Source organism: Eptatretus burgeri, chromosome 1, assembly GCF_056783735.1.
Source record: "Eptatretus burgeri isolate ZD-2024b chromosome 1, Ebu_testis_v1, whole genome shotgun sequence".
Lineage (NCBI taxonomy): Eukaryota > Metazoa > Chordata > Myxini > Myxiniformes > Myxinidae > Eptatretus > Eptatretus burgeri.
The window spans coordinates 16,472,703-16,499,426 of NC_140961.1; the positions used below are offsets into that span (position 1 = coordinate 16,472,703).

Below are 26,724 nucleotides of genomic sequence, written 5' to 3' on the forward strand. Positions count from 1 at the left end.
TGTTTCCCAAGATAGATTTGAAATCCAACCTGAGAGAGAATTGCATCAATGTAAACATCTGGTAAAACGTTCACATGGGTCTGTGACAGGAACAAAGAGCAATATGTGGTGAAGGTTTATTTATAAGTTATAAAGTCAGAATCAAGGAAAAGTAGAGTGCTTGTCTCCAACCCGTCCACTTCCATGAGGTACGGTTTCATTCGCTATCCCAGAGGTCCAATTGACTTTCTTCGGGAAAGACACACACCATTGCCCCTGAAGTCCCAAAATATATTGTTGTTGCAGATTCCATCACAATCATTGCTCGAGCCGTTTAGACCTTGGAATCAAAATTGTGATTTACTTTCTGAAAGTTGAACCTCACACTGGGGATGTGCCAGCAGAACAAAAACAAAACAACCATTCCTTTCATACCATGAGACACATATGGCTCCTGAGGCAGTTTCATTTGGCTAAGAAGTACAGTCCTGGATGGGTCGCCACTCTAACAGAGTATACTCAAATGTTTTATTACTCCGGTAAGCCGGTACTCATTTTTTTTTCAACCTAGGAAGGATGACAGGCTGAGTCAACCCACCTAGTGTTATTTCAACGGTTGATAGGGGCTCAAACTAAAGACCCTATTAAGACAGCCACCTTACTCAGTAAGCTTACACCAGACTTGACAGAATAAACGAAGCCAAAAATGAGAAATATGTGTATGTATATGTATATATATATATATATATATATATATATATATATATATATATATATATATATATATATATATATATCTTCTTCTTATTCCGGCTGCTTCCGTTAGGAGTCGCCACAGCGGATCATCTGTTATGATCCGCATAATGATTTGGCACAGGTTTTTACGCCGGATGCCCTTCCTGACGCAACCCTGATCGCCTCTTACGACACAGGGATAGTATATGTATGTGTATATATATATATATATATATATATATATATATATATATATATATATATATATATATATATATATATATATGTTTCTTCTTCTTCTTCTTTCGGCTGCTCCCGTTAGGGGTCGCCACAGCGGATCATACGTATGATCCGCATAGTGATTTGGCACATGTTTTACGCCGGATGCCCTTCCTGACGCAACCCTGGTTGCCTCTTACGACACAGGGATATGGTACACCTATTTTAACCGGGGTATACACCGGCCCAGTATACTGGTACTCATTTCGCCGACCTCGGAAGGATGACGGGCTGAGTCAATCCCCTGGTGTATTAATTCAGTGGCCCAACGGGGATTGAACTCAGGACCTTTTGGATCCCAAGCCGCTGCCCTAACCACTGCGCCAACACCAGGCTATATATATATATATATATGTATATATATATATATATATATGTATATATATATATATATATGTATATATATATATATATATATATATATATATATATATATATATATATATATGTATATATATATATATATATATATATATATATATATATATATATATATATATATATATATACATATACATACACATATACATACACACACTCAGTGTAGAAAACATTAGGAACATTTGCTCTTTCCATGAAATAGACTGATCGAGTGAATCCAGGTGAAAGCAATGATCCCTTATGGAATTATAGACTACATCTGTTAAATCAACTCCAATCAGTGTAGATGAAGGGGCAGTAGGTGCCAGGCACACCGGTTTGTGTGTCAAGAACTTCAATACTGCTGGGTTTTTCAGGCTCACCATTTTCCCATGTGTATCAAGAATGGTACACCACCCAAACGACATCCAGCTAAGGGCAGGCCAGTGTTTGAAAGTGGTTCATTGATGGAGGAGGCTAAAGGAGGCTGAAGCAAATTGCACAAAGCAACAGACAGGCTACAGTTAGTCAACTGAACTGACAGTCCAGTACAACATTGGTGCCGAAAAGAATGCACAACTCATCGTACCAGAAAACGAATGGGGTAAGGCAGCTGACTACCACAGATTTCAACTTCTTTCAGCAAAAAAAAAAACAAGAACATGCAGATGCAGTGGGCTCAGGAACAAAAACACTGGACATTGGAAAAACACGGCCAAGTACTGCGGAGGATTGGAAAAACATTGCCTGGTCTGATGAATCCTGGTTCCTGCTGTTTCACGCTCATGGGAGGACTTGGGTATGGAGAAAAAAAATAACACGAGTACATGCATCCATCATGCCATGTGTCAACATTGCAGTCTGGTGGTGGTGGTGTGATGGTGTGGGTGTGTTTTCATGGCACACATTGAGCCCCTTGATAAATGTGGAGCAACGTTTGAATGCCACATGATATCTGAATATCATTGCCAATCAGGTGCATCCCTTCATGATGGCAGCAGTGTATTCATCTGCGAATGGATTTCTTCGACAGGATAATGCCCCATGCCACAAAGCTGAATGCCTCAACTTGGTATTTGCATCTAAATCTTGTGTCCGAAACCCATCGCTTTCTGTACCCTCCTTACCCAGTCACACTCAACTGTCCCTGGACTCTGTCCTTTTGTTCTGACAAAGTGGAGAGTTTGCTGTCAAACCTCAACTCAGATTCTGCAACTGGTCCAGAAGGCATCAGCCCATGTGTCCAAAAAACCTGCTCCTCTGCCCTCTCAGTTGCTCAAGGTAATCTGCCATCTGCTTGGAAATCAGCAAACATTACCGCTCTGCATAAAAAGGTGCAAAAACAGATCCCTGCAACTGTAGACCAATCAGCCTTCTCCCAATCATCAGCAAGGTTATGGAATCCATCATCACTTCAGACATTAAATCCTTCCTCTTCTCCAATGGCTTGATTACCGATCATCACTTTGGTTTCAGACCAGGTCACTCTAGACTGGATATCCTGCTTCTGCTCTCCCAATGGATGGAGGTCCTCAGTGCCGGACATGAAATCAGAGCCATATCCCTAGACATATCGCTTGCTTTTGACATGGTCTGGCACCCTGCCTTGCTCACCAAACTCTCTTCCTATGGTATCCAAGGCAATCTTCACTCATGGCTCGCAGACTTCCTCTCCTGTCGCAGTCAACGTGTGGCCCTAAATGGAGTTCTTTCATCCCCTCTTCCTGTCCAGGCTGAAGATCCTCAAGGCAGCGTTCTGGGCCCTGTTATTTTTCTGGTTTTCATCAATGATCTCTCCGACTCTGGAAAATCCTCTTCATCTCTTTGCTGATGAGTCCACCCTCTGCCGTACCATCAGTCATCCATCAGATCGGCTCGCGGCAGCTTCTTCACTCACTGGAGATCTGGGTAAAATCACAAACTAGTCCAACACGTGGAACATGTCTTTCAATCCTGACAAATCTCATACTCTCACGATGTCTTTAGAAATGCCCCCCCCCCCACCCAACCTCCTTTCTCAGTGATCCTCTGGAAGAAGTCCTTTCATTCAAGCTTCTGGGTCGTACTATCTGCCATGATCTTTCCTGGGAAAGCCACATTTCCAGCCTGGCCTCCAAAGCCAGTCGTCGACTGGGAATCCTTCGTCGTGCGAAGTCCTTCCTCAGCCCACCTGAGCTCCTGACCACATACAAAGCTTTCGTCTGCAGCCTGATGCAGTACTGCTCTCCCCTCTGGGCTGGTGCTCCTGCCTCCCACCTTTCTCGGCTTCACGCTGTGCAAACCAAGGCATTTAGGATCATTGGTATCTCACGCGGTGAGGCTGGGTCTTTGGGCCTCTCACTCTCTCACCGCAGGCAGGTCGGTGGTCTTTCTGTCTTATACCGTCTCCTCTCCAGTCTCCCCCCACGCTCTGTCTGTGATTTGTCCCCAACATATTTCCGCAGCACGCACAAGGTCCGCCAACAACCCCCATCTGGTAAAATTTCCAAAAATCAGGAATCACTGCTCACCTTCACTCTTTCATTCCTCTGTGTTCCCACCTTTGGAATATATTCCCACACTCTCTTCAATCCTATTCTTCCCTCCATATCTTCAAAACAGCTGTTCACCACCACCTCTTGTCTTCCCCCATCCAAAACGTCGATCCTTTCCACCCCTGTTAATCCACCCCAAACACACCTCCTTCAAATTCCCTGCTTTCCTTCCTGAAAGTCCTTGTAATGTCCATCTTGCATTCCCCATGTTCCCCATCCAATCCCTCTCCATTCCACAGATCTCCTAATGTCTCTGTTCCCCATTGTTTTGTCCTTCCCTCTCCCGCCCTCCTCTCATGCCCCCCTTGCTGTGCGTTGTTTGTTAGCTCTCATTCGAGTCTTGACAATGTATACCAAAAAAAGAGGTGAGGATTGAACAGGAATGCTTTCCAAACATGACAGTGAATTTAGCTTACTGCAGTGGCCTGCCCAGTCACCAGATCTCAATCCAATTGAGCATCTATGGGATGAGATGGAATGAGCTATTCGGAGTAGAGATCCACTACCAGCCAACTTGACACGACTGTGGGAAGCATTCTAGTTAACATGGGCCAACATCCCTGTGGAATGCTTTTGACACCTGTTAGAGTCCACGCCCCAAAAATTGAGGTGTTCTGAGGGCAAAATGGGGTGCAACTCGATATTAGGAAGGTATTCCTCAAGTTTTGTACACCGAGTGCATGTATATACATATTATACATACTGTATATTGTTACGGTTTTGGAAAACTCACCCCAGGGAGAGAGCATGTACGTACACGTAGGAGACCCGAGGATCAGCTATTTCATTAGTCGAAGAGCAAATACCATCAGTCTCTTTGCTGACGGGAACACTGCGAGTGGGAGGAGTAGAGAAAATAGTGAGGAGACAGAGGGGGGAAAAGTGAGGAGACAGAGGGGGAAAAGGTGGGGAGACAGAGGGGGGAAGAGTGAGGAGACAGAGGGGGAAAGGGTGAGGAGTATTTTCATGTGTAGTTTCCCCCTCTGAAATTGTATGTGGCGTTTCTGAGAAGAAGTTACAAGTATTTGTGGACGGACGACGCGTCATCCCATAAGCTCCCCGGAGAAACTTTACAGGTGAGCTAAAAACCATCCCTGGGAACAGTATTAAAAAGGAGCTACAGTTGGAAGCTGTCCGGGGCACAGCGACAATCCTGAAGAGCGCCCTCGGCACAAAACTTTGAGAACAGAAAACTTCACACCTTCGTTCATGAATCGTGACCCCTTATTGAAATGAAGGTGGATACTTTGAGCCTGCCCTGAGAGGACTCCATTCCACATTTTGAAACCCTCATATGTAGATACAAATCAAACACGCACACACACACACACACACACACACACACACACACACACACACACACACACACACACACGATCAGTATCTGTTTCACCTCCCGACAGCCACCCACCACACACGGCTAATATCGTCAATTTTTCGGGATCGGCAGGTTGGAGTCAGTGTGATTACTGACTGTAGTACGTACCGTACACAACCCAGAAACCTTGAGTAGCTTTCACCTAAAAACAATGTTACATTTATATAGACATTTCAGGGAGATGATCACAAACACTATTCTTTATAAACAGCTGTGTGTGATGGGTGGAAAAAAAGTTGGCTCGGTAATTCAGAAAACATGTTAATATGGCAAACGGCTCAGAAATCGGGAGTTATCAAATATATTTTGCTTTGAAACTCACAAAAAGAAACATTTAACCTTTGTAAAGCAAATCCGATAACGAAATGCTTTAGAAACAGGAGCGAGGACAAAGGAAAACCTAAAAGAACCTCCATAAGACAGGGGATGAAACTTTACCACCACGGCACCTGTTACCGGCACGGCATGTCCACACACCCACGGAGAGTCCGTACAGATCCAAATCTACCCACATGTACCACGTCCGTGTGTGCTGTATTCGTACCTCTACCTTGTAGGAACTGTCTACTACACATCCCGATCAGGACACGAACAGCACTGTACAGCTCGGTAAGTGGCTTCAGCACTCCAATGGAACGCCTGGCTTGGCAAGCGATTACCAATTTCTCTCGATACAACTCTGCACCCGGAAACGCCTGTGCAATGTCCGAATTGGACAAATCAACATTTTTTCGGGGAGTCGGAACTGCTGATGCTTTCAAATCTGGAGCTTCTCTCGGTTATTCACATGCGCAAATGAAATATAGCCACAGAACACTGGCATGTCCAGGCGTTTATAAGCATTGCAATATTCCCAGCAATTCATAGCTATCATGAACAAGCATTTGATAATAATACTAGTACGTGCCCGTAAAAAAAAAAAAATAAATAAATAAATAAATAAATATTCCAACCGCGAGCAACTAACAACAACCACACATTCCCTCTCCACCAATCCCATGTGTACCATGGGTGAGGCAGTTTCTTCGCTCTCGCGTGTCCGTACGTGCGTGGCGCGGAAGTTGGCATATCACAGTTACGATGATTCGCAACTTAGGTTTTAATGGCCAATTATTCAATTAGCGCCAACGTATTTTGCCTTTTCGCAATGTCATCGCAAGGAAAACCAAAAAGAGAAGAGAAGAGAAAAAAATTACTTCCTGGTTCGGGGCACACCAGCACTCTGATGTTCAGAAATTTATGCACAGTCTCATATGAAAACGATCATAACTTGCAGCATTGTATTTATCTATAAATGCGCATAAGAAATCGAGAAATTATTAGAATACACGAAGTCATCATTATCCGGAATCCCGTACGTTGTAACCTGTAATGGGGAACGCGGCTGAGGTTCCCTTCCCCATCGGCCACGCCCATGCAAAAACATGTCTTGTCATTGGTTTGGTAAATAAATGGCCATAACTTGGGAAGCACTTGTCCGATTAATATCACACCTTGAAAAGGCACATCCTCAGGTCCCCAGCAATATACCTGGCAAGTTTCAATTAGATCGGACTAGCGGTTGGCGAGAAACAGCGGTCTCACACACACACACACACACACACACACACACACACACACACACACACACACACACACACACACACACACACACACACACACACACACACACACACACACACACACACACACACACTGCTGGAATTATAGATAGATGAGTGAGGAAAGTGAAAAAAACCAAAAACTTTATCGTTAAGAAATCGTTGCGGCCTGTTCCAAGTCAAGGCATGGTTGATCAGGCCAAAAAAAAAAAACATGGTGGCTTCATCAAAGAGATAAAGAGTCATCAGCAAAGAGATAAAGAGGAATTTCCAGGGAGTCGGGGAGATCATTGATGAAAACCAGAAAAAGAACAGGGCCCAGAATGCTGCCTTGAGGAACTACAGCCTGGAAAGGAAGAGGGATGAAAAAACTCCATTTAGGGCCAAACGTTGGCCGCAACAGGAGAGCCCGTCTGCGAGCCAAAAGTGGTGATGGCCTTGGATACCATAGGAAGAGAGTTTGGTGAGCAGGGCAGGGTGCCTGATCGTGTCAAAACCACGCGATATGTCAAAGGATATGGCTCTGTTTTCATGTCCGGCATTGAGTACTTCTATCCATTGTTGGGAGAGCAGAAGCAGCATATCCAGGGTAGAGTGAGCTGGTCTGAAACCAAAACGATGATCGGAAATCAGGCCATTGGAGAAGAGGAAGGATTTAATGTCAAGAGCGATGATGGATTCCATAACCTTGCTGATGGTTGGGAGAAGGCTGATTGGTCTGTAGTTGCAGGGATCTATTTTTGCACCTTTTTTGTGCAGGGCGGTAATGTTTGCTGATTTCCAAGCAGATGGCAGATGACCTTGAGCAAATGAGAGGGTGAATAGAACAGAGAGAGGGTGAGCAAGAGCAGCAGAGCAGGTTTTTAGGACACGTGGGCTGATGCCGTGTGAACCGGTTGCAGAATCTGAGTCGAGGTTTGACAGCAAGCTCTCCACTTTGTCAGGAGAAAAGGACACAGAGTCCAGGGACAGTGGGGGTGCGACTGGGTAAGGTGGGTACAGAAAGTGATGGGTTTCGGACACAAGACTTTGATGCAAACATCGAGTTTAGGCATTCAGCCTTTTCACGTGCGGTATCAGCAGTGCGGCCATTTGAGGTAAGGGAGGGGATGGAGGGGGAACATACACCAGAAATAGATTTGTTTGGATACCACAAGGATTTACAGGAGGGAGATGGTTTTGAGAGTTCAGACTTGACCTTCGAAAGATGTTGTTTTCTGGCTCTCCTGAGGGTAGTTACACACTTGTTCCCAGCTTTATGGAAGGAACTGAGATTACCCTCAGTTGAGTTTGCTTTCCATGAGCAAAGGCAAGTTGTTTCAGGACAACTGCCTCATCACAAGCTTCAGTGAACCAAGGGTGGGAGGAAGGGTAGGACAACTGAAGATGAGAGGGGATAAATCTGTGTATGAGGGAGAGCAAGTTTCTATGAAAGAATTCCCAGGATAAGTTGATGTTGGAGAAAGTCACGATGGGAGACCAATCTCGAAGTTTGATGACTGCTTGGAGACCCTGCCAATCAGCCTGAGTGAAATGCCAGACTTGATGGTGCTGAGGTGGTTCTCTGATAACAGCCAGAGAGATGTCCACTTTGACAAGCACGTGGTCAGAAGAAGCGATTGGAGCGGAGGAAGAACAGCAGATATTTTCAGGGAAATTTGTCAAAATCAGATCCAGAAGAGATCGAGTACCATTGGTTGAGATCCGGTTCGGGAAGTTGATCGATTGAGTCAGTCCAAATGAGTTGCAGAATGCTTTTGCTGAAGTGCCTTGACAGGTGAGAGAGAGGTACCCACACCTAGCCAATTCTTCAGGAATCAGTAGATTGGAGTCGATGTGATTACCAACCACAGTACGTACTGTATTCAACCCAAAAACCTTGAGTCGCTTTCACCCTAGTTTTGAGGGAATTTCAATAAACAAATTGGAAAAACAATGTTGCATTAGAGGTGTTTCAGGGAGATCTACATCAACATTTAGCTTTTCAACAGCTGCCAATAGTCACGTGACGAGTGGAAAAAAAAATTGAGCTCTGTAATTTAGAAAACACGTTAATGAGGCAAATGGCTTGGAACTCGGGTGTAATCAAATATATTTTGCTTTGAAACTCACAAAGAGAAACCACATAACTTTTGCATACGCTAACAATTGCCAATTGTACATCCCAATTGGGACATGAACTGCACCATTATCGACTGCAGGGCACTCGGAAAGTGGCTAAAGTACTCAAGCAAGCACTACAATGCAATGGTTGATGAGGAACAGCTGGCCAGGCTACCATATCGGATATCTATATCTATATCTATATCTATATCTATATCTATATCTATATCTATATCTATATCTATATCTATATCTCTCTCTCTCTCTCTCTCTCTCTCTCTCTCTCTCTCTCTCTCTCTCTCTCTCTCTCTCTCTCTCTCTCTCTCTCTCTCTCTCTCTCTCTCTCTCTCTCTCTCTCTCTCTCTCTCTCTCTCTCTCTGGCAATCTAAATACCATATAGGATCCCCTTTAACTTCAAAGCCAGTCTTCACCGCGGCCGCAGCAGTTAAAGATATTCAAGGAATTTGGTCAAATAACTACTTTATCCACAAAAGAGTTGCTGTTTATCGTAGAACAACCCTGGAGACATCGCAAAGTTTAATCGCTCGTGAAATAAGCATTGCAGTTAATCCGCAATGTTGCATGCTCGTCTATTCACGCATCGCATGGTACTTCGGTTCGTGGTTTGCACAAACGTTATCACTATTTTGAAACATCGGTTTTAAACCAGATTTGTGCGATTCCCTCGAGAGCACCTTTTCTTTCTATTTCTATTTTTCAATACACAATGTCAAGGCTCGTATAAAAGCTAACACACAAAACGTATAAGAAGTGGAGCAGGAGACAAGAGGGACAGAAGAGAGAAGCACAAAACAATGAGGAATACACATGAGGAGATCTGGGGAAGGGAGAGGGATGGGGCGGGGTACACAAGATGGACACTACAGGGACTTTCAGGAATGAAAGCAGGGAATATGAAGGAGGTGGGTTTGGAGTGGGTCAATGGGGGTAGAAAAGATCTTGGTTTTGGATGGGGAAAGACAAGAGATGGTGGTGAACAGCTATTTTGAAGACCTGGAGGGAAGAGTGGGATTTAAGAGTGTGTGGGAGTTTGTTCCAAAGGTGAGAAAAAAAAGAGGAATGAAAGAATAGAGGTGAGCAATGATTCTTGATTTTGATAGTTTAACCAGAAGGGGGTTGCTGGTGGACCTTGAGCGCCCCGCAGAAATATGGGTGGGACAGATAGCAGAAAAGCAGGGAGGGCGAGGCCGAAAAGGAGACTATAGAAGACAGAAAGACCACCGACCTGCCTGCAGTGAGAGAGTGAGAGATCCAAAGACTCAGCCTCATCATGGGATATACCAATGATCTTAAAATGCTTTGGATTCCACAGCATGAAGCTGAGAATGGGCTGGTACTCCCACATCTTACCTGAGGGGAGAGCAGTACTTCATCAGGCTGTGGATGAAAGGTTTGTATGTGGTCAGGAGCTCAGGTGTGCCACAAACGGACTTGTATGACAGAGGATGCCCAATCGGCAACTGGCTTTGGAGGCCAGCTTGGAGATGTGGCTTTCCCAGTGAAGATCATAGCACATGGTGAGGCCCAAAAATTGGGGGAGGGGTGTTTGCAGACTGTCCTTTCTGAGCTTTGTGGAAGGAACTGAGATCGCCTCATGGAAGGCAAATCCAACTGAACGCAAAGGCAAGTTGCTACAGGACAACTGCCTCATAACAAGCTTCAGTGTACCATGGGTGGGAGGATGTGTACCATGGGTGGGGTAGGCCAACTGAAGACGAGATACGATAAATCTGTACGAGAGAGAAAGAGAAAGAGAAAGAGAAAGAGAAAGAGAAAGAGAAAGAGAAAGAGAAAGAGAAAGAGAAAGAGAAAGAGAAAGAGAAAGAGAAAGAGAAAGAGAAAGAGAAAGAGAAAGAGAAAGAGAAAGAGAAAGAGAAAGAGAAAGAGAAAGAGAAAGTGAAAGTGAAAGTGAAAGTGAAAGTGAAAGTGAAAGTGAAAGTGAAAGAGAAAGAGAAAGAGAAAGAGAAAGAGAAAGAGAAAGAGAAAGTGAAAGTGAAAGTGAAAGTGAAAGTGAAAGTGAAAGTGAAAGTGAAAGTGAAAGTGAAAGTGAAAGTGAAAGTGAAAGAGAAAGAGAAAGAGAAAGAGAAAGAGAAAGAGAAAGAGAAAGAGAAAGAGAAAGAGAAAGTGAAAGTGAAAGAGAAAGTGAAAGTGAAAGTGAAAGTGAAAGAGAAAGTGAAAGTGAAAGTGAAAGTGAAAGAGAAAGAGAAAGAGAAAGAGAAAGAGAAAGAGAAAGTGAAAGTGAAAGTGAAAGTGAAAGTGAAAGTGAAAGTGAAAGTGAAAGTGAAAGTGAAAGTGAAAGTGAAAGTGAAAGTGAAAGTGAAAGTGAAAGTGAAAGTGAAAGAGAGAGAGAAAGAGAGAGAGAGAGAGAGAGAGAGAGAGAGAGAGAGAGAGAGAGAGAGAGAGAGAGAGAGAGAGAGAGAGAGAGAGAGAGAGAGAGAGAGAGAGAGAGTTTCTTTGAAATAATCCCGAGGATAAGTTGATGTCAGAGAAAGTGGAGATGGGAGACCAGTCTAGATTCTAGAAGCTTGATGGCTGCTTGATGACCTTGCCCATCTGTGATGCTGTGACAAGGCCTGAGTGAAATGTCAGGCTCGACGGTGTTGAGGTAGTTCTCTAATAACAACCAGAGATGCTGACTTTGACAAGCATGTGATCTGATGAACTGATTGGAGCAAAGGAAGAAGAGCAGACGTTTTCTGCGAAATTAGTCAAAATCAGATCCAGAAGGGATGGAGTACCATTGGTTGACATTCTGGTCGGGAAGTTGAGTCGCACAACTCAGTCCCAATCGGTCACACAAGTCTTTTGCTGAAGAGCCATGGCAGGTGATGGAGGTAACCACACCCAGCCAACTGGCATTATGACAATTGCAGTCACCACATATGAGGAGGAAGAGAGAGTTGGGATGAGAGGATAGAAGTTGGTCCATATTTTCGGCGAACGAGGTGTAAATAGACCTCGCGAAACCTCCAAAAATATAGACGCAGATCTGGCAGACGCTATGGAAAAGCAGTCCCTCTGGGGGGACAGGTCTCGCAGTGAAGGCATTAAATCATTCATCTCAATGAAGCTGGTTAATTTTGGCACATTTCTGAACCTTTTGTTCACTCGATATAACTCTCCAAATGGGAGAAAAAGATTAGTTTAATGCTTTGGAATTTTCACATTTTCTTGTGTGTATATATATATGGAGGAGGGACAGACCATAGCCTTGATTCCTTAAAATAAATAGGCATATAGGCTTAGTTCTAAGACTCATTGTTTCTTTAAATCATCAGATTTCACTCCAGATGATAACCGAGCCTCAAAGCCGAAATCATATTTCAATGATATACTTCAATTAGTCCATGAGAATAGATCGTGGAACATTGAATAATATACTGCGTGAAATCGCTCCAAGCTCCTAATTTGAAAACTAAAGCACTTACAAAAGCGATGTATTCAGCGATTTGTAGCTATGATGGAGGCATTCAATAATATTTGTGAGGAGGTGACAAAAAAAACAAAACACTATCGTTAAGAAATCATTGCAGCCTGTTCCAAATCACGGGATGGTTGAGCAAGCCAAAAAAAAAAAAACATGGCGGCTTCAGACCACAGCAAGGTTACCTCGGATACACATTCACGCCCCATTGACAGCGGTGAACGATGATGCACCTGATAACGGATATAATTAAACAAGGCTGTTAATTATCTTCAACAGGGGCGTTTTGAATTAATCCGAACACCAACTTTGCAGTCATGCACTTCCTCGGAGTTTTGTTAGTATGCATGCAAAGTTTCATGGTTTTGGAGTTATGGAGGAGACACACTGACACACGTGCACGGACACTTATTGGTATAGATTTCCCCGGTGTAACATCTTCCCTTCCCACTCCCCCCTTGCTACTTTCAATCATTCCTCCTTCACACCATCAGTCCGTTACCTCCCCGTCACAAAACATCCTTTTGACAATCCCTGCTTCACTTCATCGATCTTACCTTCAGTCCCACTGCCGTTTGGTCATCCCTCAGTCCGACGGAGTCCCTCTCCGTTTTCACTCCCTTTTAGTATGCATGTTCACGGCACAATGCACGGCACTTGGTGTTCATTACCCGAGGGATGGTGCTTCTCACAAGCGAAACAGTGTGAACAGTGCGAAGGACATTTTGCGTGTGCAGAGAGGGCCTGAGGGCTCTCGTCATGGCCTTGGGAATGTGAAGGGAGGGGCGGGAGCCGTATTGAACATTCCTTCAGAATAACGTGGCATTTCCACGGCGGCATTGTGGAACCACCCCCATCAGATGCGTACCAATGAGGAATAGGCTTGCATGAGCCGAGACGCAAAAAGCTCACGGAAGGAAGAAGCTGCCGTGTCTTCGTGTCACGTTTCACCTGACCGGATGTCGCGGTGCTTGTTCGACAATCAATTTTCTACATTAGAAGCTTCTGTCAAAGGTTGTCCCGAGGGAGGAACAAAAGCTATTAGGAAGAGGAAGAATAAGAGGACAGAAGTGCAAAAACAGAAGGCTCAGAGGAGATGAGAAAGAAAGCTTGTCCTGAGAGAAGAAAAATCTCAGATATCCTGTGAGAGAGGAGGAGGCAAACACAGAGTGAGAGGAAGAGAAAGAGGAGCAGAACGAAGCTCAAAGCTTGGAGTTGCTTACATCTGATGCATCTGGGAAGCCGGAGAGGACTCGCCTGCTGGATCTGGGCACCTCGGGGACGTGGCTGCGTGTCCGATCATGCGGCATTGCTACTGCCCATCTTCCCCATACTTTCCTCCACATTCTCGAGTTTATTTGGGCTTGCGCTGCTCATCTGGCTGTGTGAGGTAAGGGAAAAATAGAAGACTCCAAAGGTGAAGAAGGTGATGTTTTCACCCCTTTCAGTTTGTCTGTGTATAGGATATCTCAAAATATTGTACACAGATCTGTATGAAAATTTGTGGACGGGTTCGGTGTGTGACACGGACAAACTGATTAGATTTTGGTGAAGATCCAGATCTGGATCCGACTACTTGAATTTTAATTAGCGATTCTTCACCATTGAGAGATCGGGCCAAAAACGATATATAGCACGATATCTCAAAAAGTTGTGGACGGATTTGGACGAAACGTTATGGACAGGTTGGGTGTGTGGGAAGGACGAATTGATTCGATTTTGGTGAAGATCCAAATCCGGATACGGATGCGAGAATTATTTCATTTCTGAAGTGATTCATCACCATTGAAGGATTGGGCCAAAAACGATACATAGCCTGATATTTCAAAAATGTATTGATTGGGCCCGATATGTTCTTGTGGATCAGGCATGACGTGGCAGAAGTATGCGCCCTACCGAGTGCCCCTCTAGTTTCCAATCTACCTCAGTTGTCTTTTCCTTCATTGGTCTGACAGAGTGCATGAGTATAGTTCGACGGGAAGTTTCATCCCGCCTCATTTGCTAATTAGCCAGTGCGTACTTGGCAGCTCCCCTTGGCTGCACCTGATACGGTAAGTTAATACAAGTATGCATCGAGGGTACGAAACTCGCTTGGTGGGGTCATTCCACGGGAAATGATAAGACGCGAAGTGGTATAATCATGCCAGAATTGGCGGTACCAATCAGTGCTCCTGGTTGCTTAGCAACCCCCAGCACACGGAGCTATCTGTGCCCGGCGGCCTGAGGACTAGCATCCAAGAGGCGACAGAAGGTACGGCGGGTTTAATACGTTTTAAATGTTGAAATCACACTTTGTCGAGTGGTTAGATTAGGGAAGTGATGCTGGGTGGCAGAAAGATGACCTCGACATTGGCATGGGCCAGCTTCAGCAGCTTGGGGTGGCCAGGAGTATTGTCTTCCAGCAGGAGAACCTTGAAGGAGAGGTTATTTTCTGCCAGGCACCTCTCCAATTGAGGGATTAACCAATTATGGAACCAATCCATTAAGATCCTAGCTGTTACCCACATCTTTCTGTTGACCCTTCAAAATATGGGCAGAGTTTGTTTGTTTTCACTCTTGAGAGCACAAAGGTTTAAGGAACGATGATGCAACACCTTGGGTTTAATCATGCAGTCCCCCTTTGGCATTGGCACAGAAAAGAAGAGATACCTGGTTCTTCACAGCCTTGAACCCTGATGCTGTCCACCAATTAGATGGGTGTTGTTACCTCTCTCACCAGCCATGGCACTTCTGCAAAAGACTTCTATGACTCCATGGCACTGACTCAATCTAACATTTTCTTCCCAGATTTCTCTCAATGGCAAATCCTCCCTTCTGCATTTGGTGATGACAAACTTCCCCACCAATGTATCTTCTTCCTCTTCCCAAATTGGCTCATCTGATCATGTGCATGTGAAGGTCAACATCTCTCTGACCATTTTCAGAGAACAGCCTCAGTACCAGCAAGTCAGGCAAACTGGCAGGGACTGCAAGCAGCCAGCACACTTCAGGACTGGTCTTTGAAATCTACTACCTTGACTAATATCAATTCAGCCTGGGAATTCTTCCACAGAACCATGCTCTCTCTTAGGCACAGCTTCATCCCATCTCACCTTCAGTTATCTTACCCATGCTCCTGATCTTGGGACTCCAAATCCTGCGGTGAGGCAAATGCCTTTAAACAACTAGCATTCTCCCCCTGGAAAGCAAATCCCAACAAAGTCAACCTCAAATCATTCCACAAAGCCCACAACAAGTGTGTGTCTACTCTGAGGAGAGCTAGTAAACAACATCTTCCCAATCTTAAGAGTGAACTTTCAAACCTGTCTCCCTCCTCTAAAACATGGTGGCACCTTGTCAAGTTTGTCTCTGGTGCATGTTCCCCTTCCATGCCTTCGCCCACTTCAAATGGCACTACAGCTGGCTCCGTTCGTGAGAAGGCTGAACGGCTCGATTCCATGGTTGCCTCCAAATCCTGTGTTCCTAACCCCTACCTCTGTACCCACCCATCCCAGTCATACCCAGCTGCTCCTATATTCTGCATATTTGGCACCTGAGAAGGTGGAGAAGTTTCTGGCAACTCTCATCTCTGACTCTGCAACTTGACCTGACGGCATTTTGACAGTCGGCCATTTTGACACGCTTCTGGTCACGTGATCAGCATGACTGGCAATTTAACACTGAGAAATCCCTCAAACTCACTCTCTCTTTCCGAAAGGGCCGTACCACAAATCTTCCCATCAACTTTCTCAACAACCCTCTTGAAGTAGTTCAGTCACTCAAACTGCTATCAGTTATGATCACTGTCAGTTATGATCCTTCTTGGCCAAACCACATTTCAAAGTTGGCTTCCAAAGCCAGATGCCGACTGGGTCATGCAGTCCTCTGTCATGCAGACAGAGGATTTGCACATTATAAACCTTCCATGGATCTTCCTTGGCACACCTGAGCTAGCTCCTATCCAGATACAAGACATTCATCCACAGCTGGATTGAGTTCTGCTCTCCTCTCTGTGCTGGTGACCCTCCCTCACACCTTGCTCAGCTTGAAGCCCTGTAAACTCAAGCTTTCAAGATCATTGGAGTCTCTCGTGATGAAGCTGAGTCCAAGGGCTTATCACTTCGCCATCGCCGACAAGTAGGGTGGTGCCTGTCTTCTTCTGCCTCCTTTCTGGTGTTGGACCCTCTGCCCTCTCCGTACTTTGCTCTCCCCCAGATATGTGCAGGATGCAGATGGCTCACCAGCATCCCCCTCCTAGTGAAACTGCCTCAATGCAGAATCACTGATCACCTCTACTCATTTGTTCCTCTGTTTTTTTTGTCCCACCTGTGGAACAAATTTCCACATTCTCCTCAATCTCATTCTTCCCTCCAGGTCTTCAAGACATCAGTTCACCACCATCTGAAATCACCCTCAATCCAACACAACGATCTTTTCTACACCAGTTAAACCATTCCCAACTCCTCTCAAAAATCTGCTTCTGTATCCATCTTGTCCACCCCTTGCGTTCTCTCCCACCCCTCATCGTTATCTGCATCCTTCATTTGTCCGTCTCCATCTAATTTCTCCCTCTTCCCTGCTGTTGGCATTTCCCCGCTTCTCCTGCTGTTCCTTTTGTTTTGTTGCATCCTGATCCGTTCTACGTTGTAGCTCTTCCATGAGCCTTAACAATGTATACAAAAAAATGGGGGGGGGGGAGACTTGTTTTGCTTTGTTTGGGTAAGTTCGTGTTTGCTTTTCAAACTGTATTGTCATGAGTGAAATTCTTTTTCTTTTTTTTCGTCGTGGGAGTTACTTTCTGCCCTCTATTGTGCTAACCTACAAGACATTAAAGCTTGAATTCTGTACCAAATGATCTTGTCTCAATCTGAACTCTGTGCAATGTTTCAAGGAACATTATCCGCTGTTGGCTTGAAGCAGTTGAGGAACAATAATGAGAATGTGATGCGTTTAACTCCTGCATTACAAAATGCAACTCTTATTACTAAATATAGTCAATGGTCTATAAAGGCAGAGAGACTACTGAGTGGCTGATAGTAAATCCCAAAAAACAATACTGTAATCATGTGGCACACTCTCTATGGTGCCAGTTCTGCTGCAGCAGTTTCCGACAAGGGTTATAATCCTGGTCCAGTGAGGAGTCACCACGCTGATCCAGAATACTCAACGAAGAACGAGTGCACGACTTTGTAATCTATTCAGGGTGTTGGCCATAGGTGTGTACTCTTTGCAAAGGACACCATGTGATCTATAGTGCCCATCAGATAGTGCTTGTAGATGCTATGGACCTGCCACCTCGTGTAACATCTATCCGAGGGACGGCACACATTGATGCCTCGCCCTGCACGTGAAACACCAGGATGACAGTTTATACCTGGGTCAGGATTCATACCCAGTCTGGACAGCTCAGAGGTGAATGCAAATACAACAACAACAATTCAAAAATTCAAAAAATTCAAAAAAACAATACGCTTTTCTGGTTAAACTCCCAAATTCCAGGTTGACTGCTCACCTTTACTCATTTGTTCCTCTTTTTCCCCACCTGTGGAACCAACTTCCACTTTCTCTTCAATCAAATTCTTCCCTCCAGGTCTTCAAGATGGCTGTTCACCACCATCCACATTCATGATATTTTCTACCCTCATTAATCCTCCCGAAGTCCACCTCTTCATTTCCAGGTTGTTGTCTCCCACCCTCCCCTCCCCTCTTTTCTGTTTTTGTTCATTTTTTTCATCCCCAGTTTCCCTTCCACCCCTTTTTATGTTTGAGCTTATATACACATGTTCACCCCTTGTGTCTTCCTCCCTCTTCCTTTGATCTGATTCCCATGCCTGTTCTTCCTCCATATGTCCCTCACTCTATCTTGCTGTCGGTGTGTTACTCCCCTCCACCATGTCTCCTTTGTTTTGGCCTGTTGTGTGTCCTAGCTCTCATACGAATATCCATTTTGCATACAGAATGGTAATAATAATTAAAGTACCGGTAGAGTACAGCATTTGCATTATTTTATTGCAGTATTTATTAGGGTAGACGGGTCTACCAACCTTGGCAATGTTACAAACTCAAAAACTCAGCGGCTAGATGTTCTTAAGTTAATTTTCATGCAAAACAAGTACCGGGTAATCAGCTAAATCCAGTGACACTAAATGCGAGAGACCACGATGCATTCGACACACCTTTCAAGTTGTGGGCAGGTTAAAGTGACTCGCCATAAGGATGGAAAACCACACCAGCCTGTGGAGAAACAAAGAAGTCTTCAACCAGTCAAATGTACAAAACAGCTCAACATCCCAAAAATGATAAGAAAAAAAAAAGAAAACTTTATGAGTCCACCCTTGAATCTATAAGTATCCTCTTGAGAATCCAATTCGTAATTTACATTTCACACACTTGGTGCTGGGAGAATTAAATGATTGGATATGAATAATTCAATTCATTAAGTTAATTGTTCAAGACTATTTCTAATTTTCAACTTCTAACGTTAGGTGGTGGACTGCATCGTAAACTCTGCTAAGGATGGAATAAGAATCATTGGTTTTACCCTCCACCTTATTCATATTAAGAATGGTGTACCTGCACTTAAATGATCAACAACTCGCTCTTTGCGGGTAGTGAGACCTAACTCACATCAAAATTTGTCCGTTTTGCAATGTTGGGGTTTCTATATGAGGGTGAGGGGGTTAAGTGATGCCAGAAGAACACAAGACGATCAACTCCGGCAAGCAGATGCAAGATCCCGGGCCACATGCTTCCAGTGAGCTTTCCCTGGTCATGGATTTGCACATTATAAAATTTAGCAATGGAAAAAGAACCCCCTTCGCATCGCCGACTGATTTAATCAAGAGTAAATAAAACTTCACTAACATTCTGCCCTATTCATTTGATTATTATTTGTTCGAGGTCATCTTCCATCTGCTTGGAACACAGCTAACATCACCTGAATCAACCATCCTTGCTGCTTTTATGTATGGTGTGAGCAAAAATCCCTTCCACTTCGCTGCGATGCTCAGGGTTCGTTTTAGTTTAAACCACCACTTAAAATGATTGAAATAAAGCTTTCTGAAAATTTCAAATTATTCTCACTTCGATTTCAACATCACCGTAATGCATATTATGCCCGGTGTTGCCTTAATGGTTATGTTGGTGGGCTTGGGATCTTCTGATCCTGAGTTCAAATCCCATTTTGCTGTTGAATTTATATCAGGTGGGGTTGATTCTGCCTGTCATCCTTCCGAGGTCGGCAAAATGAGTGACAGCATGCTGGTATACTGTGTCGGAGTGGCGACCCGTCCAGGATTGTGCCCAACAGCGAAGGAGACTGCTTAGGCAGCACCAACGCTCTGCACAGAATATGGTCCCACTGGATGGATGCATGGATAATGTATATTTGTTCAGTTGTTTTCTTTCTTTCTTTTTACTTTATGCAAGATTTTTTTTCTTTTTTTTTCGTTATTCAAGATCTTTATACAAGATACAAGATGATGATGATTTGTAAAACTGGATACCACTAGGTGGCATTATACATTACACATTTACAGTATATATAGATAGAATTGGGGTGTTACACTCTTACCTTATTTTGAACCCACTCGCCCAGGTATGCTATCCCAACAGAAACTACAATTGGGGTATGCTTAAGCAACATGAAAAATTTGGTTCAGTAGTTTTTTTTTTGTTTTTGAAGCATACTTATACAAACAAACAAGCATTAATTGAGCTATATATATATATATATATATATATATATATATATATATATATATATATATATATATATATATATATATATATATATATATATATATATATATATATACCACAACCAATTAATCTTTGAATCAGGCGAACCACTTGGTGAGCAGTAAGCAAGCCGCTTGCTATTGGAACATGACAAAGTGCTCAAACTTGCACTGCAACGGAATGGAGCGCTCGACATTGCTTAACAACATGGCTGTCTCCATGTAAACCATGGTATCATGGTACTCGGGCAAATGCTGTCCGGGCTGTCCTTTTATGTTAAAATTAAGTAATGGCAACACAACATATAGTTGACAATCTCGTGAAATTCGGTCATCTCGTGATATTTTATTATTACCTTTGCTTATTATTCTTATCTTATTATTACCTTTGCCACCGAAGGTGGATGAAGGTTATGTTTTTACCCCTGTCTGTCTGTTACTTGGTGAATTTTTTTTTTTCTTTTTCCAAGTATGTTGGTCTGTCGCATTTGTCTGTCTGTATGTCTGTCACACGATTTTTGGTCACAGTTTTCAAGCAATCGTTCTGAAAAAAAATTGTGTGTGTAGGTGACTGGCCAAGGACAGCAACGCTGAATTTTGGTCAAGAACCGAATCTGAATCTGAGAATTTTTGAAGTGATTCTTCACCATTGAGAGATTTGGCCAAAAACGATAAATAGCACAATATCTCAAAAGATTATGGATGGATTTGGACGAAACTTTGTGGACAGGTTGGGGGTGTGACAAGGACGAATCCATTCAATTTTTGAGAAGATCCAAATCTGGATCCAGATACGATGATTATTTAATTTTTAAGTGATTCTTCACCATTGGGAGATGGGGCTAAAAACGATACTGCATGGAATCTCAAAAAGTTGTGGATGGATCTGGATGAAACTTTGTGGACAGGTTTGTTGTGTGAAAAGCACTAATTAAATCAATCTTGGTGAAGATCCGAATCCAGATCTGGATTCGATGATTTTTCAAGTGAGTCTTCACCATTGAGAGATTGGGGCAAAAACAATATATAGCATAATATCTCAAGAGGTTATGGATGGATTCCGAATAAACTTTGTGGACCGGTTGGGTGTGTGAAAAGGACCAATTGATTCAATTTTGGTGAAAATTTGAATCCAGATCTGGATGTTGTTCGTCTTTCGGCTGCTCCCGTTAGAGGTCGCCACAGCGGATCATCCGTGATGATCCGCATACCGATTTGGCATAGGTCTTATGCCGATGCCCTTCCTGACGCAACCCTAGTCATCTCTTACGACACAGGGATAAGGATTGGGTTTCATCGTGATTCCGGGCTGCCCTACACCCTCTCATAGCGCGGCCCAGCACAGAGCTCCTGTCCTTAAGCGATCCTCCAACCCAAGCCTCTGAGTAGCCGGATTACAGGCGCACGCCACTACGCCCAGTGAATCCAGATCTGGATACGAGAGTTTTTTTTTAAAGCGATTCTTCACCATTGTGAGATGGGGCCAACAACTATGTATAGCATGATATTGTTGTGGTTGAGGAAATTCGCAAACCACCATTCAGGTCCCGTAGGTGAGATATCTCTGTAAGTACATGTGTAGTTAGCCCCAAACCCGTTGTTTAGAGGGAATAAATGTCATTCATTCGGGCTGCGACACTTTAAGATAGCCGTTTTTCTGTTCTATCTTTATTTTGAACCAACCACGTCTCAACCGCCATCACACAACAACCACCAACTGCAACGCCGCTTCACAACAACAATGCCAACAGCCACGGCCTTTACCTTCACAACTCGCTCTCGCAACCATCGCATCACCGCCATTCCAAGCGTCGCCATGGCCATCACCGCCACAATAAACCCTCCACCACCTTCACCTCTCCTCCTTCTGCAGCCATTCCCGCGCCGCTTGTGAACGCCGAGCGTCAGGCTGTCCTGGCCTCGTGCGGGGCGCGCGCCGAGCAGCGGGTGCAAAAAGCGGCCTTTCCGAGGGGAAGTCGGATCAGGAATGATTCACGCCCACTTCCGATCCCTCCAATCATTAAGTGCGGGGCGATTTGGCCCCGCCTCCAAGCGCGTCGGAGTCGAATCAATATATGCAAATTCGCGGATCAGGAATGATTCACGCCCACTTTTCCTCCGTCCAATGGGCGAGCATGGCTCCGCCCCCGAGCCCATCCTGATCCGAAAATCTGCATATGGTTTCTCCTGTCGCACTACAAAGCGCTGAGCGCGGGGCGAATTCAGTAGAGAGTTTCTGTTTCGGGCTCGGGCGAGTTGTGGCGGCGGCGAAGTGTGGCAGCAGCAGTCAAGACGGGTCTGGAGGAGAGTCGGTCTGTCGGGGTTCGGAGTCTGTCGGGGAGCTGCAGAGAGGAGAAGCCGGGAACGCGGTCGAGGGCGCAGTGGAGTCGCTCGTCGCGGGACCCAAGCAAGCCAGCTATCCTCTTTCCCCAGAGCATCAACAACCCCCCCTGTTTCCCCCCGCGCTGAGATAGTGCGAAAAAGGGGGCCCCGTTCCCACCCCATTCCAAGCAGTGCCAACGAAACACGCGGAGGAGCGTGGAGTCGGGGCACCGCCGCCATTTTGCGGCTCATCACAAGACGGGTAGGCTCCACGCGGTTTCGGCCCCAGGCTCGTCTGCCCCCTTGTCGTAGAGGGTGGCCCCTTTTTCTTTTGCTTTGGAGTATATGTGTTGTCGGCGCCGTCTGTGAAGTAAAACTGTGTAAGGGTTGCCGTGTGCTCGCGTAGTCGGTAGTAGATCTGCATTGTGTTTCTTTTGTTGCAATTGCTTTTGGTGCATAATTGTTGTGTTTCTTTTACATTTGCTTTTGGTGCATAATTGTTGTAATTGTATATGTGTGCTTTCCGTTTGCCGCGGAATAAATGTGCCTTATGTTGAACTGTTTTTCCCGTTTCGCTTCGTCTTTTCTTTAATTGAATCTCCATCTTACTTCACGTAAAGGGTTGGTAGTGGGCTAAAAAACGCCCGACAATTAATCGGAACCGTCGAGGTTGACGATAACACTGCTCGGTTATCCCGATAGTACGGAACGGGTCGCTTAAAGTGGCCCGTGTCCGAAGTCGACCTGCGGCGAGGTGCGATCGCCCGGTCTACCCTCCGTGTGGGTACTTAGGTAGGTCGAATTTGGCGAACAACCCTATCCCACGCGGGGGGCCGATTGGCACGATCGTGGTGAGGCCAAAAGGCCCACCCGTGACTAGTTCCCGGCGTTAGTCCGAGAGGGTCACGACGGAATTGTCCGTCCGGTGGGCGACGTGCCGCGATTCGAGTTACGTGGCCGCTCGCACGCCGGCGGGCGCGAATTCGCAACAATATATCGAAAAGTTGTGGACGGATTTGGACGAAACGAGGTGGAAGAGTTGGTTAGTCGACAAGAACAAGCCAATTTGATTTTGATTAAGGTCCGGAACCAGATCCGACCTATCAGCCTGACGAAGGATCCCTTTAACTTTATCACAGTCTTCACCACACATGCAGCAGTTAATGAAATAAAACGAATTTGTTCAAATAATGAATTTATTCATAAAATAGTTGCTGCCTAATGTAGAACTACCCTGGAAACATCACAGAGTTTAAATGCCCATAAAATAAACATTACAGAAAATCAGCCATGTTGCCTGCTCGTCTGTGCGCACGTCACATGGTGCATTGTTCGGTCTGAGCAAACATTATAACTTTATTTTAAAATGTCTGTTTTTCACCAGATTTGCTTTGATGCCCTATAGAGCACCTTACCTCAGAAACCTATCCCACGAAACCTCAGAAAATATAGACACACATCTGGCAGACACTATGGATAAGCAGTCCCTCTGCGGGACAGGGCGACCAAAAAGGTCTAACAGTGAATGCATTAAATCATACAGCTCAATGAAGCTGGTAAAAATGTTAGCACATTACTAAATTTTTTATTTACTCATGATAATTCTCCAAACAGTAGAAAAGGATTCATTTAATGCTTTGGAAATTTCACATTTTCTTGTGCATGTATGGAGGAGGGAACATAGCCTTGCTTGCATCGGTCCATCAGCTTAGTTATAAGACTCATTATTTCTTAAATTTATCAGATTTCACTCCAGATTTCGACAATTATTTAGTCCAGTCGATATCCAATCCTCAAAACCGAAATAATATTTTGAGAATATACTATAATTAGTCCTTGAGAGTAGATTGTGGAAAATCGTTTTGTATAATGTATAAAATGGCTCCAACCTCCTAACTTGAAAACTATAGTACTTACAAAAGTGATGTATACAGAGATTCGTAGCTCTGATGAACTGGCATTCAATAATGTGAGCGAGGAAAGTTGAAGAAAACTTTATCGTAAAGAAATAGTTGCAGCCTGTTCCAAGTCAAGGCGTGGTTGAGCAGGCCAAAAAACATGGCGGCTTCAGATCCCAGCGAAGTTACCTAGGATACGACTCAAGACCCCCAAAGAGCAAGGTGGCCAAGGATGCACCTGATAAAGGATTTCATTAAATAAGGCAGTTAATCGTCTTCAAAAGGGGTGTTTTAATTAACCCAAACACCCGATTTTCAGTTGTGCACTTCCTTGGAGTTTTCTGAGTCTGTTTGCAAAGTTTCAGGCTGTTGGTTTCTCTTGGGTTTGGAGTTATGGAGGAGACACTCTGACACACACGCACACACGCACGCATGCGCAAGCACACGCGCGCGCGCGCACACACACACACACACACACACACACACACACACACACACACACACACACACACACACACACACACCTAGCAGGAACCCATGGATATTTAACGTAATGTAAACTTTGAGCTCAAGACATTAGCTCTCCCCCACCTCATCTCTGTCTCTATCTCGACCCCTCTATCCTCTCCTCCCCCCATCCACCTCTCCCCGCATTGTGCCCGACCAGAAATGGTTATTAATATGCATTTTTCCTTTTCTATCATCAATATTTGTCCGATTATCTTCCCATTTGATTCAACTGAGTCTTAAACAATCTTTGTGGCTGTGAAGAAATGAAAATACAATGTAGATGATGCCGAGAGGGAGTCTGGATGGACTTTACATTTATAACGCTGAGATTTAACACAGGCCTATGTTCACTCAAAATGATTTTTTGTCGAAAAACGCCAATTATCATCCGATTTTCTTCCTGCTTGTTTCAACTGAGTCTTAATCCATCTTTGCGACTATAAAAAATATATATAATCAGATGTCGAATTGGAGATAAGATAATTTGTAAAGCTGCGAGACGATCTTGGAGTTAAAGGCCGAACAAGAGGGCCAGCAAGGGATAATTCAGCCATTAGATGAACCATGGCTTACACATGCAAACATGGAAATGGCTGTAAAACAATGACGATGATGCTGTGAGAGAGGCAGAAAGCACGAGCATTGTAAACTTCTATTTATCATCCTGAAGGTTTGAGTCAATAAATATGGTCTTAAAACCACCCATCTTCAATCCTTTTAGACTCCAAGAGCTTTTATTCAATGCTCATAGACTCGAACAGCTTTTAATCTCAGACATGTAACGAAATGCATAATTTGCTTAAAATATATATATATATATATATATATATATATATATATATATATATATATATATATATATATATATATATATATATATATATATATATATTTAGACCCATTTATTTGTGAAATCCGTTGCGGCTTCCACAGCCTTGAGGCCTCAAACCAAGCAAAACATTTTTGCATTCATAAAATCAAAACACGAGATCACACAAACAGGCCACTTACCTTATTCCTCCAAGGAAACACACGTCTCTCCAAATATCCACCCACTCACGTAATCGTGACGCCAACACAGCAAATTTGCCACGGTTCCTGCACACCAGAGGCAGAGAATTACCGAGAAAACAAAATGGCAGAGCTTTGATTGTGGAAGCCCCATTAGGACAGACAGACTGGCAGAGAATATGTAAGTAGATGATAGATATTCAATTAATGTTCCCTTACAAATTCAAAACGGGAGGAGGCCATTAGGCCCATCAAAGCCTGCACTAGTATTGCTAACTTATGGTTGCTTCCTCGAGTTGTTTATCATCCGGTGATGACCGGCTCGTTTGTGCTTCAATAAATTCCGCAAAGCAGTTTCTTGTACATCACCTCAGGTTTCAATCTTTACTCCATCGGACACAGATCACCAATATATGTGCTCGCATGTGGCGCGTGGATGGTTCAGCCCAGTTTAATGAGTCGTGATAAAGGGCATCAAAATGAACATTTTCAGGCCCATTACCTGGATTAATTTATCCACTAGGATATAGGTTTGTGCAATAACAAAAATGAAAGTATTCATGGCTCAATATTTTATCGGTTCATGGCCCTCTTCAAGTTGGCGGCTGCTCTCGTACATTGTATGGAGGGAGGTGAGGCCTTGGGAGAAAAAAAGCAGTGAAGAAACAATGTCGAGATTATGGAGGGTTGTTCAATTTACAAATCATCATTTTTTTCATTGGAATGAGAAATGACGTCACAATAGTTGTCATCACGAGATATTTTTTGTGCAGGCTTTTGGAAAATAGCAAATTTAATGAGTTCCCTTACAATGAACTAAAATGCAGGAGGCCATTAGGGTTGCCAACCCA

General features: G+C 44.1%; 1 protein-coding gene across 1 annotated transcript in view; it reads right to left on the reverse strand.

Annotated features, from left to right (window-relative positions):
• LOC147033939 (uncharacterized) overlaps window positions 1-26,724 on the reverse strand; it is a 55,759-nt gene that overhangs the window by 5,470 nt on the left and 23,565 nt on the right. Inside the window, exons 2-3 of the mRNA XM_085873600.1 lie at window positions 25,874-25,960; window positions 4,621-4,719 (exon numbers count right to left, since the gene is read on the reverse strand). Of these exons, the coding sequence (XP_085729726.1) occupies window positions 4,621-4,719; window positions 25,874-25,960 (186 nt within the window). The remainder of the gene's footprint in view (window positions 1-4,620; window positions 4,720-25,873; window positions 25,961-26,724) is intronic.